Below are 15,610 nucleotides of genomic sequence, written 5' to 3'. Positions count from 1 at the left end.
AACAACCCAAACAAAGTATCAGGTAAACACCCATTTACTGGATCCTGACGACCGCTGTAAGCAACAAAATCAAGAGGTACCCTAGTTACTTCTCCAAGTGATCATTAACCCACCTTCCTAACCTGGAAACACTCAAGTATTATGAAAATACATAAATATGTGAAGTACTAAGCACAGTTTGTGCCTTCAACTTACAACAACATTTTATGCAGCTGAAAATGGTCTTTGTTCTATACCCTAAAAAGACTGGGCATGGTAATGAAACACTAATAATCATCTCAAAAATAATTAATGGCATAAAAAAAGAAAATTTGCATGATGCCAAAGAGATAAATCTCCTAACTATACACATTTAAAGAAATTAATGCTGACATCTCAACAGAAATAAAATCTTACATGCATTATTTGAAACTTTTTAACAGAAGTACACCTCCCTCAAACCTTTCATGAATGGTATAACAGAATTTCTGCTATCAGGAAAGTCTGTTACTTCCTCTCTAGAACCCAACCTATCAGCTTAATTCCTATATCACAAACATCTGCACAAAGGCTTCTTACACCAGCAATACCTTCCATATAGCTCACCTGTAGAACACCAGACTCTGGCATTCCTAAAATCCCATACCATAATCAAACACTACCACAAACAAGTAAGACAACTGAAGTCTTCAAATACCACTAGTCTGACTGAATTCTGCCAAATTCCACACGATAAGAACATAGTCTCTTGAAAAACTAGTAACCTATATACCAAACAGAATCTTAAAAGTAGGCATTGCTCCCAGTGTATGCAAGAAGGCTGCTAATGATCTATAAAGGAAGTGATTCCAGTGTCTCCTCAAACTATCACTTAACTGCCTTCCTCCCCTTGCTATAAAAGGTTTCAGAAAAGATTGCCCACAAACTGTTAGAGCTAATATCTACCAATCTCCTATAGCATATCGACACACAGTTTTCACCTAACCATGGAGCAGAAGCTACAACAATCAGCCTTGTCAACACGCTCAAGAACAAAACTTAACCAGGGAAGGTATACTATCACAATGTTTTTGGTCTATAATAAAGCTTCTGATACCATCAAGCACTCAACCTCAGACTAGTTAAACCAGCCTGTGCAATACACAAAGTCATGTAAAAAATATCTGCAAAATGGAACATACATAGTCTGGTAAAATAATTCATATACACTTAAATCATTGTCCCAGAAGACTCAATATTATAATCAATCATTTTCAGCCAGTGTAATAAGACAAGCATATACTATGGAAACTCCAAAATGATTAAATATACAGATGGACTGCAAATATCAGATCAGAAACTGAAGTAAAACAAACACAAACATGCAACTTAGTTTTAAAATTCTAGAAAAAATGACAGCTTATATTAAACTTAAAATTGTAAACTTTATGCCCACAAAACAAACCACCTGTATAAATATCAAGCCAAGACTTGTTTTTCAGGATAGCTTCAACTTTGACCAAGTTAACTGTATCAAAAGTCTAGGAATATACTTAGATGAAAGACTCCATGTCATACAACAAAAAGCTTAAAGAAATTTATTGAAAACTACATCAGATGTACAAAATAACTCCATTCCTTACAAGTGACAGCTGAAAAATGTGGCTAATAACAAAACTACTGTAAAAGCCTTCACAAATGTCTCCTTTATACATTAAAAACATGTACTACAAAGCAATAAAAAAGAAGTTATATATTACCACAACATTCCATGTGTGTTGTCCATCTCCAACTTTATTCTCACTTGTGGATCGGATCCGAACCATCGGACTCATTTCGACCTTTTTCAAAAGGTTTGAGGCCTTCAGCAAAGCTCATGGGCATTCTACCTTACCCATAATGCAGTTCCCTAAATCACTAAGATCTAGTTTGCCCATGACATAAAATATTAGAGGTAAAGCTATTGATAGCTTAACAAGAAAATGGTTTCTGAGGCTATAGAGTCCAATGATATCCAATTAGTATTACCCGGTCTCCCAGGAGCACGGTCAGGGAGTATGGTGGGTGGGTTGTGAGAATAAAGACGGAGATGGACGACACATATGGAGTGCTATGGTAAGTACATAACTTTATTTGATGTTGTCAACCTCGCCTTTATTCTCACTTGTGTGATGGGGTCCCAAGCTACCTGACTCTTAGGTGGCTCATGGGAGAATATTCCTCAGAACCATAGAACCAAAGGATGCTCTACTCCTGGAGGTCAAATCTACCTTGTAATGAGTAACAAAGGTAAGAGAGCTTGCCCATGTGGCTGCAGCACAGATACTGTCCAGAGACAGTCTAGTTTGGAAGGATGCAGATGTAGCTATCACTCTGGTGGAATGAGCTTTGACAGGTGCAGTGAGAGTTTTGTTTTTAGAATTATAAAGAAAGGAAATGCATTCAGAAAGCCATTTCGATAAGGTAACCTTAGATACTGGAAGGCCTTTCCTGGTGTTAGAGAAAGAGACAAAAACTGGTCTGATTGTCTGAATTATGCCTTTCTATGTAGGTAGAAATGTAACTGTCTAGGAATGTCCTGTAGATTCAATGAGTATTCTCCTTTAGTCTGAAAATTTGGAAAAAAAATACTGGTAACTCAACAGACTGAGATACAACTTTGGGCAGAAAGGAGGGGTTGGTGTGTAATGAAACTCTGTCTTTATGAAATATCAGATATGGTAGCTTAGCAGATAAAGCTTGTAACTCTGAAACTCTCTTTGCTGAGATAATAGTTACTAAGATGAGCATCTTCCAAATGGAGAGATAATATTTGACAAAACAAAACTTAGATCCCAAGGTGGAGATGGGTTTTTGTACAGATATCTTAGAAGTGTAGCGCCTTTCAAAAAGGCTTTACAAAGCCTGTTTGACAGGATTCCATAGCCATTTTCTCCTATATGAAAGTTTAAAATTTCTGCCAATTGAACTCTAATAGTAGGTGCAGCAGCATATTCATTAAAAAGCTTAGCCAAAAAGTCTAGTATGAAATGGATAGGAGTAGTAAAGGGGTCAATTTGGTTATAATTAGCTCATAAAACAAACCTCTTCCACTTTCCTTTGTACAGTTTTTGTGCTGAATACTTATGCGAAGGCGCCAAAATGTGTCTGACAGGAGATGAAAGGGAAGGAAGCCTGACTATCAGGGGAAGTGGAGCAGCCAAGCTGTCATTTTGAGATTGCTTAGATTGGGATGAACCATTCCTGATGGGTGGGTCAGAAGGTCTGGATTAGAGTCCAGAATCCATGGTTCATCCTGAACATTAGGCTGAAGGAAAGGAAACCAACTTTTTTGAGGCCAATAGGGGCAATTAGGATTATTCTCGTGTTCAACAAACTTGCTTTCTGTAGAAATTTGGGAATTAGAGGAAGTATCAGAAAGGCATAAAGAAGTCCAGGAGGCCAATTGTGAACAAGTTCATCCCTTTTGGACTTCCCTGGAGTGAGGATCAGGGCAAAGTAGGTGCTGCATTTGTCATTGGTGAATGAAGCAAAAATGTCTCAGCAAGGCTGGCCCCATTTTTGGAAAATCTCTTCAGCAACTTTTTGATTGAGGGACCACTCATGAGGCCATAGTATGGCTCTGCTCAATTTGTCTGCTATTACACTGGACCTCCCGAGAATGTGCATTGCTATCAGAAAGTGACTGGGAGATGTAGCTCATTGCCAGACCCTCAGGGCTTCCCGACAGAGGGTAAAATCTGGTTCCCCCTTGCTTGTTTATGCACCAGACCACAGACATATTGTCTGACTCAACTGCTATCACTCCCATAGGCATGGCATCTTGAAATTCTTGCAGCGCTAAAAGCACAGCCCTCATCTCCAGGATGTTTATGTGCAAATGGACCTCGTGTTGATGCCAGACGCCTTGAACTATCTTCCCCAGATAATGCCCTCCCCTCCCAATCTGGGAAGTGTCCATAGTCACCATGGCTTGGGGTTGGGGAGGAATAAAGCGATGGCCTTGAGAAACCAGGGGAGAGTGAATCCACCACTGTAGATCCTTTTTGCATGAATTTGTTATCATGATCTTTTGTGACATTGGTAGCTCTACAATTGCCCACTGCGTCGAAAGTAACCATTGAAGTATTCTCATGTGGAGACAAGCTAAGGGAATAAGGACAATTGAGGCAGCCATTTTGCCCAGAACTTGGAGAACTAGTTTGGCAGAAGCTTGTTTCTTTCTGATCAATATTCTTGCATAATACCAAAGATCATCCACTCTGTCTTGTGGAATTTCGCTATCACTCTTTTTATGTCTACTTCTGCTTCTATGAAGACCAAGGTCTGACATGGCTCTAGAGCAGACTTTTCATAATTACTAGAGAGGAACAGAGTTGTAGGGTGTACCCCTTGGCCTGCAGCAGATGATGTCTGTAAGGGCAGTTGTGAGCCAGTCGTCCAGATATGGAAACACCTAGAATCCTTGACATCTCAGGTTAACCGCAACTACTGCCCATCCATTTGGTGAACACTCTGTGGGCTGTAGTGAGACCAAAGAGCAGAGCTCAAAATTGGAAGTGAGTGGCTCCCAGCTGGAAAAGCAAGTGCCTTCTGGACAGACTTTCTATCCATATATGGTAGTACGCATCCTGAAGGTCTATAGCATAAATCCAATTGTCTTTTTCCAAAAACAGAAGTATTGACTGCCGTATCACCATCCGGAACTTGCTCTTTTTCACAGATTTGTTTAGAATTCTGAGTTCCAAGATGGGTCTCCAGTCCCCTGTTTTCTTTGGAGCTAAACAAAACCTTGAGTAAGTTCCGAATCTTCGCTGGTCTGCAGGAACTTCTTGGATGATTCTTTTCTTAAAAACTTTTGAATTTCTAAGGTTGCTTGTTCCTTTTGACTGAGTGGAACATCTGGAACTGTTTTGTTTATGGGAGTGGGGAAGGAAAAGGGAATGATATAACCTGTGGATATTATGTTCTGCACCCATCTGTCGTTTGTTATTCTTAGCCAGGTATGAAGGTGCAGAGACAAATGTCCCCCTGACTGCTTCCAGAGGCGGACAATTGGGCATCCCCTCAGAAGCGATGAAAGGGCCTACCAAAGAATGACTCTCTGCAGTCCTGATTCAGCGAGCCTCCCCTGCCATGAGAGCATCTTCCATTATTGTTTCCCCTCTGCCTCTTGGGGAACTTTCATCCTGTGTGTCTTGGAAAGACATTTGTGATTTTATGAACCACATCTTTCCCCTACCTCTTTGACCTTTAGGGAGGGGTTTAGTGGGTGTGGAAAAATGTACTCCAGCAGCAAATAAGGTCTTGCCTTCCTGTTCACACCTGGTGAGTGTCTCCTTTAATTTGGGCCCAAAAAGAGAGGACCCATCGAAAGGGTCGTTAATGAAGGAAAAATTGATGGGCTCTGTGAAGTCACAAAAGTGCATTCAGGCCTGCCTCCTAAGAGATATGCCTGAACCTGCTGCACTACTTGTTCCATCTGTTACATATGAGAGGAGTCTCATGGAAGAGTTTGCAATCGAGTTTAGGGTGGTGACCTGAATGGTCACTTTGTCTGCTACCACATCAGCTACACCTCCTTGGAGGGAGTCTGACAGTTCTTTTAACAGATCCCTCTGTAACCTAGTAAAATGAGTCAAGTAATTCAGTGACCATAAGACGAAGATTGATGATGAAAAGACATGATTCCCATACCTATCCATGGTCTTAGAATCCTTATTCGGGGATGGATAGTGGAAATTATCTCAGATAGTTCCTTTTTAGTGGACGCCACCATGACCATGGCATCAACTGCTATACTTTTAGTAAGGAAAGGCTTGTCTGAAGGGGCAGTGATATAGTTATTTGGCCAGCTCTATGGAGTCTGGGGTCTCCCAAGCCTTCCAAGAGATTAAATCAATAAGCTCACAAGAAGGAGGGGTCACACAAGAGGTGGAAGAGTGAGACCTGAAACCCTTCAGGTATAATGACTCCTCAGCTGAAGGGGTTATGGACTGCCAGACACCTCTCTGTTCTAACATTTCCAGGATGTCTCTGAAGGAGATATCTTCATGAGGTGACTGTGGGGACAGTTCTGCATCACTAAGGTCAGTATCAGATGCGACTGACTCTTCTGTTGCTTCCTCTTGCAAGTCCTCTTCCAAGGGACTTCCTCAGTGGGGTAATCTGGGTAAGTTTCAGAAGGGGGGGGTTCTCTTACTAGGCATCCTGAGGCATGGGGTCTCTGCAGTCCTGTGGAAAGGGTACATGATAAGGCAAAGTCACAGGCCCAGAACTGGAAGAAAGATCCTGGATAGACTGCATCCGAGATTGGGATGTAGTTATTACCCTTCTCATACCCTCAAAGGCACTCTGACTCTGATCAGAAGAACACCCTGGATCTGACAAAGTAGTAGTTGGAGCTGAGGGAATCTCTGGTGCAGAATACAGAAGCTCTGAGGCAGAGGTAGGATCCAAACTCACCCACAATGAAGCCTCAAGAGGCAGGGTCAGATCCAGTGAGATCTTAATCCGTTCTCCAGGCTCAACTGGGGAGCGTCGGCTCCTAGAGGTCTCATACTCCAACTGAGGAGAAGCACTCAGGGCAGACGTCGAATTCAAGGAATACATGGATCTAGGATCTGAGACAGATACCAGATGGACATCAGAACCTTCCGGCTCCGAAACCATTGAATGTTTCACAGGAGTAGTAGGCACTGATGGAGAGGACTTTGCCGGATCTGATGCTTCTGGGCTTGCTTGGATCCAGTAATAATTTGGCCAAGGCTGGTGTCTTCAGAAGCCTCTGGACTACCCTATCCCCATCATCATCTTGCAAACTCCTGGTAGACTGGGTAGATAAGGTAGGAGATCTAGAATTCATCAAAAAGGAGATGGAAGCCGAGTAGGTATAAGGTCCACTGATGGAAAATGGCTCAGATATCGAAATTAATTAGGAGCTAAAGAGGTCGGAGCTGAAGGCTCAAGTTGCTTCAAAGACTTCTCAGATCCAAAAGTGACTGACTGCTCTGAAGAACCTATAGTAGCAGACAGCTTAGGAACTTTTTTGTTTCGGCTCTGAAGACAACTTTGGAGTTGAAGAAGGTAATTTTTGTAACTTATCCGATTTAGATGATTTTGCAGACTCTGGAGAAATAGCCTCAGAAAAAGGAGTCTTAAGCAATCCTTTTAAGATGATCTTATTTTTACACTCCATAACAGCCCTTTGATTAAACCCATGACAAATGGAGCATGACTCTTTCAGATGTAAAGGCCCAAGCAAAACACAGAAAGTATGTGCATCACTCAGGGGCATCTTCTTTCCAAACTGTTCACATTTCTTAAACTCAAAGGGTTTCCCTTCCTGTTTTTGAGACATAATTCAAAAAGTTTAACAAGCTACAGTAAATTAACAAAGTATGTAAGTTAAGAGAGAAAGAACACCTACACAAAGGAACATCCTCTAACTTAAATAGATGTTAAAGGAGTTGAGAAAAATAGAAAGTTTTTTAGTTTTTTTTTAATTAGAAGAAAGAACATCCTCTAATTTAAATGGATGTTGAAAGGGACAGAAAGAGAGAACCACACTTGATCAAACAATCATCCTCTAACTTAAACGGATGTGGGAAGGAAAAAAACTATGAAGAGGGTATAACACTTACAGCCAGAAAAATGTCCTCTAACTAAAACAGATGGAAAAGGGGTGAGGAATTTGTTTAATTAAATATTAGAGAAAAAAATTTAAGTAAGAACAAATAGAAAAATATAATAAACTAACACTTAGCCCAGAGCTTCCTGAGAGGACCACGTCTTTCCCTGAGCAGCAAACGAGATCTCAGGGATTTAGGGAATTGCATTATGGGTTAGGTAGAATGACCATGAGCTTTGCTGAAGGCCTTGAACTTTTGAAAAAGGCCAAGACGGATCCGATGGATCGGATCTGTGACCAGAAGTGAGAGTAAAGGCGAGACTGACAACATCACATTCCAGAGGTCACATAAAACCTACAGACCACCACCACACCTCTCTATGACTGTGTCACTGGCTTAAACTAAATTTGCCAAAGATTTGTTTACAAAATACTTTACAATATTCTATATCCTGAGACAAGTACGTCTCTCAGATGTTACACACATCACACAGAGAACTAAGATCTAAATTCACCAAACATAACCAACCAATGTACAGAATGCCTATTTTGCTGTTTTCTCTCACTATCTAGCAAAATTCTGGAATAAATTACTTTTAGCATTAAGAAGGAAGAATCAAGGAATGCCTTTAAAACTCTTGTTGCTTTATGAATGAGTAATAAACTCACAAACTTGTAACATGTCAAAACATTTTAGTGCCATGTGGTATTGTTGTACTTATCTTGTTTTAATGATGGTATAAGTATATTATTCTGCATGTTATATGTGTATTAATCTATGTATTTACAATATGTAATAATACAATGTCACTTTCCACCTATGCATAGGATGTATTTTCTGTTCTATTTGTGGAGCATTTCTCCCTTGGTCTCTGCTAAAAAGATAAAATTATGCAGTTTGACTTTCGCAGTAAACAAATATTAATCAATCAATCAATCAATCAATTAAACTAAAAACTCATTGGGATTACATATGATTCACAATACAATTAAATTTCACAACATGGCAGCTTAAGATCAAACCATTTGAAATTTCCCCGGGTTCTTAATATGACAGAAGTACTTAAAATTCAACAATCAGTACTCCTACCCATTCTCTCTGAAGTACTGATGGTCCCCCCTATTTTTAACTCAATTGAACCTTACCACGAACTTTCCTCACTGCACCTAACTCTAAGAACCTACCTTTCTAAATAAATCTTCTGCTGTCACTCTCTGCTGATTCTTATGTTAACATAGTACTACAATTTACCATATCTTATCTACTGTCAACCTACTGTACATGAACCTAAAACTGAATTTAAGAATAAGTAGCATAAGAATATGACATGTCACTCTAGTCACACACCACAACATTTAAGCACAATGTATCTTTCCAAAAGCAAACTTCTCTGGTTGTAGTACACTCACTAAGAACTATTTTCCAGTTGTATCAACTCACATTGTCAGTATAATTAATGTCCTAACAAATGAAATAAGAATCTAACTCTATGAAAAATATTACTATGCATTAATTTGTATGAGGAGCATTTCTACTTAGGTCTCCACTGAAATGAACAATACTCAGTTAAATAAAATCTAAATAAATAAATGCTATTTTTTTAGTTTATAAGATGCATATTAAACTAAAAAAATCTACAGGACTAGTTATGTATGGGCATATATACCTTAGATAAATAAACATATAGTACAGAGTAGATGGCACAATCAAAAACTGGCCAAGGTACTGTCACAGAAAGGTTAAACTTCAATGTCATGAAATGCAATTACTGCATAACAAAAGCTACAGTCAGTGTAAAAAGCTCCTATAAGATGTTGCCCAACTATGGAAAAGCCTAGCAAACATTCAGTAGAAGATGAATCTAAACTGTTAGTCTTCATTGTGCAAGCTGTGTTCCTTTATCTTGAATAAATGTTATACAGTACAGTATGCTGTAACATATAATGTTAATCTAGTGATGGCCACTGTAGATTATTACCTTAGAAGCTCATATGTCTCCCCAAGAAGAGGGTTAAATGGTTTCCCTGTCCGTTCCCACTGTGAAGCAACAGCAGAAACAGCAAATGCTGCTACGCACTACAAAAAAATAAGAAACAGAATGACTTAAAAAGGGTACTATTTGTGGAAAAAATTCCAATAAATGACATTCAATGGGACAAAATAAATTAGACTACATACAAGAATTCACGGATTCTTAAAAATAAAGGTTAATGCATAACATAAGCACTTTTCTAGTCTAAAATGCAAGCATTAATACTTGATAAATAATTAGATAAAATATTACAATTTCTCATTGTAATGACTTCATACTTTGAGCAAAACACATGACAAGTAAAATATCATTCAAATTTTTTTTTACACTAAACATCAAACTAAAAAAAGTGTTCTACAAAGCAAATGAAATTAATTTCACCAGAGCCACAGCTGGCGAAGTCCCATGAACTTGTGCATCATTTCTTCAGCTCTCAACTAAACAAAAAAAAAGTTGAACTCAAGTGCCTTTTTGTACATAAAAGAGCTCTCGATCATGCCCCCTAATACTTTACTCCCCACCATTGCTATGCTACTACTTTTCACTTATCTTCACCATGGCATGCTGCAAGCACAATTCAGAACTCTCACTCCATCAAGAGTATGCAAGTCAAATCCTTGGGAAGAAATCACCTCTGATTTACACTATGCAATGAAGTACACCTAAGTGGAACACAAATCAGCATTCCACTGTGCTACACTTTCTATCTGCCTGATATACAAAGAGGAGTTGAGGAACTCTGGGGAAGACTACAGTCAAAATTATTATTCAGGTCAGCAAGGCAGTATGGCCCTAATGAGTGAGTGGTCCCATTGGCCAATTTAACACACACAGGTTTTCTCTTCTGGTAGGAGGTCAGATATACTTCAGGACATACCATTAAGCATCTCTCCCACCCTACAGCTGTAGTAAGCAGTTGCATTTGCATACCGAATCTGCTTGAATAAAATCTCACAGAAAACTGTTTAACTGAGACCAAAACAAAATGCAAAAACAGAATAACTCAAAAATACGATCACCAAATACTCATAAATCACAACATACACAATTATCTACAGTATTTCTTATGAAAGTAATGCTTTCAAAAGCTGCAGATACAAACCATAAAACTCCATAACTACAACCTTAAACATAAATAGTATTAAACCAACCTGCATTTCACTGTCACATTCAAACAATGGCATGTCTTTCAAATGCAGCACTCATACAAATCAAATTTGACCGCAAGTACTCAACCTAGCTACCTATAAACAAGTAGCAATAGTTCACATATTCATCACGTTCTGTCACAGCGTGTAAGGTATAACATACCACAGCAACCTGGCAGTATCCAAGTCAGAGGTGTACGTATTGGCTTGGAATCCCATATACAGTGCTGAGTCACATAAAGCATAAACTGGCACTTCAGCTTCATGAATCTGTGGAGTTAATGCAGCACTGCAGGTGGTTAACCATGCCACAGTACTCCCAGTATAAGGCAGTGAGCGACACACAATGCACTGCTCACAGCACCACTAAGTGAAGCCCTACATTGTAGAAATGGGGATTCTTCATGAATCAGACCCCTGAGTCATTATACATACATACAACCCCCCACATATACATGTGTGTTTTTTAAACTCCCCTTCCCACACACACACACACACACACACACACACACACACACACACACACTGCCTGACAACCATGAGGCCACCTCTTAACCAAATGACCCATTTGTTCTCTTGCCATGAAGGCTGAGATTTAGAGGTAAAAGGCCATCATTAAGGCAGCCATCAAGAATGGTTCAAATTTTTTTTTTTGGATGGTTCAAAGGTTGTTCTTAATGTAAATTTCGAACTCCCTTTGGAAACTCTGATAAGAAATAGATGGGGGAACTGCAATTCACTAACCATGCTGGTTATCCCTCTCTTCCCAAAGGAACATTACCAGTAAGTAGCCCACCTCTTCCCTTCAAGCACGGGAAGAGGTTTCCCCAGTCTCCACCAGAATAACTGCACTTCATTATATGCTCCATTAGCATATGCAATCCTGCATACCACCTCGGAGAGGTAAGTGGGCCATGTCCATTCACTCTTCTCCCTTCCTGTCTGGCTCCTTCAGTATTAGAGGCTCTATCTTAACCCAGTCACCTGAGTCACAATTAAGACTCCATTTATCCTCACCACAGAGAGAGATATATAAAAAATAAATATATAAATAACAAAAAGAAACACAGCAGCATCTCATCTGTCAAATAGAAAAAATATTTAATATAAAGGTTAAAACACCTGGAAGCAAACCAGGTTTTGTTCCAGCTAGGTGAAACTGTTACAATGCTGATATCGTAACCAACCAACCTACACTTACAAAAACCCAAGTGGGAAATGAAGAATAAATATGTTATACATTTAATTTGTTAATTAAATCACAACAAACTTTATATTACACGGAAAATCACCAATAATCACCATTATAACATGCAAATACACGTAGACATTAGTGTTTAAAACCAATTTATATGTGAAAAATAGTCAAAGCAGTACAGTATAACCCCAAGGCCAGCCAATCCATGTTCAGTTGGTGGCTCAGGTGACTGAAGGAGTGGCAGGGAGGGATAGACATACCAGTGCTGGCCAGGAGGGAGGTGTGGTCCATAGACTGGAGTTGCCATGTGGATGGAGAAACAGAAAGTGGGTAGGGTGTGTGTGTGTGTGTGTGTGTGTGTGTATATATATATATATATATATATATATATATATATATATATATATATATATATATATGGGTCTAGGACATTTCACTGAATGCACATTTCACTGAAAGTCAAATTAGTGTGCACTTTTCACTGAAAGCTCAATTCACTGAAAACTCAATTTACTGAAACACATTTCACTGAAAGTTATATATGGCCTTTTCCCCACTATAGTGTGACCCTGGAGTTAGTATATATGGTGAAGTGGGTGTGTGTGGGGCACCCCCCCACACATCGATGGGTACGGGGGGCATAGCCTTCCTACATATCTTAAATATTTTGAACTATATACATGGATACTTGCAATTCCAATATATTACTCTTTTCCGAACATAATATATACTTAAAATATGTGGTGGGCGTAGCCTCCACACCCCCCCTTACTATATATACTAACTCCAGGGTCGCACTACAGTGGAGAAAAGGCCATATATAACTTTCAGTGAAATGTGTTTCAGCGAATTGAGTTTTCAGTGAATTGTGCTTTTAGTGATTTGTGTTCAGTTATTTGAGTTTCAGTGAAATGTCCTAGATATATATATATATATATATATATATATATATATATATATATATATACACACACACACACACACACGGATTCACTTTATAATCCCAAAATCCTGAAATACAAAATCTCAGAATTTCAGGACCATAAAGCTGAAAGCTCTAAATACCGAAATCCCAAAAGCACAAATTTTGAAATTGCGAATCCTACACTAACCAAACACCACACACATACACAAACATGACCCAAGTGAAGAAAGACTTGGATTTTACGAAGAATTGTCTGAAAGTGTTGCTACAAGTACAAACCTGTGTTAACTGCACAAATTTAGGTTTTATTACTACTAAGTGAAGTTGTTGAATCTGTATACTACAAATGACATATACTTAACTTACGAAATCTGCCTCCAGTCTCACTACAACAGCAATTTTATCAGGTGTGCAAACACATACCTTCCCCCCACACACAAACCTACACTACATACAAGCAGGTGGCCAAGACCCCCTGCACCCCCCACCCCCCTACTTAAATATACTAACTCCAGGGTCGCACTACACAGACAAACACACAAAATCACCACACACCTACATTCCCCTTGCACACACACATCACAGTCACAACACACACTAAAGCCCCTAACCAACACCCTTAAACATACATACTTACCTGAACTTCCATTCAAATACCGCAACACCAGAAGTGCTACTTCCAACATCGCCATATGTCAGGATTTTGAAATTCGCTCTTCTGGGGTTTCGGTATTTAGAACTTTCGGCTTTATGATCTCTGGATTCTGAAACTCGGTATTTCAGAATTCCAAGATTATAAAGTCTCCCATACACACACACACACACATATATATATATATATATATATATACACACACACACACATATATATGGTGTAAAATTACTGTCTAAAATTTGATGTTGCATATTATTAACAGATGTTCATACTTCCAACAGTTGTGACTTAAATCATGATACTTTCTGAGCTATGATGTCGATACAATGCGTTACAACGGAACAGAACACACAGCATCAGAAACTAAATAGAAACAACTGCTGCGATAATCTTAAAAGAGCAGACTGTAGCCTAGTAAAACAGATAACTGTCTCTCATGGTAAAGGAAGAATTTTACCAGGAATCAGGACTCTTCACCACTGCCAGTTACTGAATTTACTGCATGACTGAAGATCAAGGAGTAACAGGAAGAATACAAAAAGACCCAAGTGACATAAGACTTGGATTTTACGAAGAATTGTCTGAAAGTGTTGCTACAAGTACAAACCTGTGTTAACTGTACAAATTTAGGTTTTATTACTACTAAGTGAAGTTGTTGAATCTGTATACTACAAATTACATATACTGAAATTACGAAATCTGCCTCCAGTCTCACTACAACAGCAGTTTTATCAGGTGTGCAACATCTGGTCTTCCTACAAAACTGCAATATTTTGTTTCTTCTTCTCAGCCTGCAGTGCACCTACATTTAAGTCTTGTTTTCCTAACTGAAGAAAGAAAAAGTTGTATTGCGTGAGAATGAATGTCACCCTTGTGCCTCGTTTGAAATGAATAATTTTGTGGAAACTATTGCACAAAATATTACAGCTCTGATACAAGTTCATGGTGACCAGTCAGGAAGAAAATGAGTCTTCCAAGAGTTATTCAGTCTCAAGAATATATACATCTGCTAGCATCTAGACTTCTTGAATCCAAAATCCTGCCCCAACACGCACACATTAAAAAAGAATCTCAGGAAGATTGACATCACTGAGGCTCTCACTGTTTAGAGAAGCAATTCAAGAAAAGTTGCTTCAGGCTGAGTGGGCCCAGATTTTGTCCTCTCAACTAACAGTCCCTAAAAGTTTACATGGGCATGGAAAGTACAAACATTTTGGACTATAAAAAAATGCTGAAGAAAGAACTCCTTGCTAGGACTGGTGTTACTCCTGCAATACAAGCTATACAATTTCTAAACTGGATATTTAACACCAAGAAAACAGCTCAAATGTCTGATTTAAAGCATCTTATAAACTTACTTGTATAACCTGAAGTAAATAGCAAAAGCAAAATGACATATATAACCTGCTTACAAATTACAGAGGGCATTCACAAGTGATTTATGTAAATGCGTTTTTCTGCGTGACACTAAGAAACTGACACGCTAGTTTTACTGACTGAAAGACCGTCAACTAATGAAGCATTGTTTAGAACTGATTAAGTCTGCAGATAACAATGTGGAGTTGCCTAAAACCAAGTTAGCAAGTGAAATAATATGTTTTAAATGTGGGAACAAGGGACAAACTGCACAAAAAGTTTGTTAGCAATTAAGACATGAATGTTGTGCCTTTCAGAAATGCAATTTCCAAGCAACATGTTGATAACAAACCTCCTCTAATGGAATATGATAACATGCTACACCTATAGTCAGCCTGTTGCCTTTGTAAAAACTAATGTATTTCAGCTTTTCCCAGTTAGGGATCGCCACAGCGGAACTCCGGTCCGCTAATGATTGGCAGTGGATTTTTGACGGTGCGAAGGTGCTAGCCTAACCTTCAAAAAAGGCACGCCCATTCACGCACGCACCTACCTGTATGTGCTATGACTAAATTAATTAAATGTACAGTACTGGTGGATGAGAAGGAACTGAAGGGATTACTAGGTTTTGGGATCATGGTTATAATTTTTAAGCAATCTCATACCTACATGCATAAAACCTATAATGAGAGAAAGGTGGAAATGAA

At 38.9% G+C, this 15,610-nt stretch overlaps 1 protein-coding gene across 1 annotated transcript in view; it reads right to left on the bottom strand.

Annotated features, from left to right (window-relative positions):
• OSBPL1A (oxysterol binding protein like 1A) overlaps nt 1-15,610 on the bottom strand; it is a gene marked incomplete in the record, with an annotated part of 2,690,541 nt that overhangs the window by 437,277 nt on the left and 2,237,654 nt on the right. The window contains 1 exon segment of the mRNA XM_044065352.1: nt 9,568-9,665. Coding sequence (XP_043921287.1) covers nt 9,568-9,665 — 98 coding nt within the window.

This window comes from Protopterus annectens, chromosome 3.part0, assembly GCF_019279795.1.
Source record: "Protopterus annectens isolate FY-2018-M chromosome 3.part0, PAN1.0, whole genome shotgun sequence".
In the NCBI taxonomy this organism is placed as follows: domain Eukaryota; kingdom Metazoa; phylum Chordata; order Ceratodontiformes; family Protopteridae; genus Protopterus; species Protopterus annectens.
The sequence above is the reverse complement of the archived record's forward strand: the minus strand, read 5'-3'. Positions and strand labels throughout refer to the sequence as shown.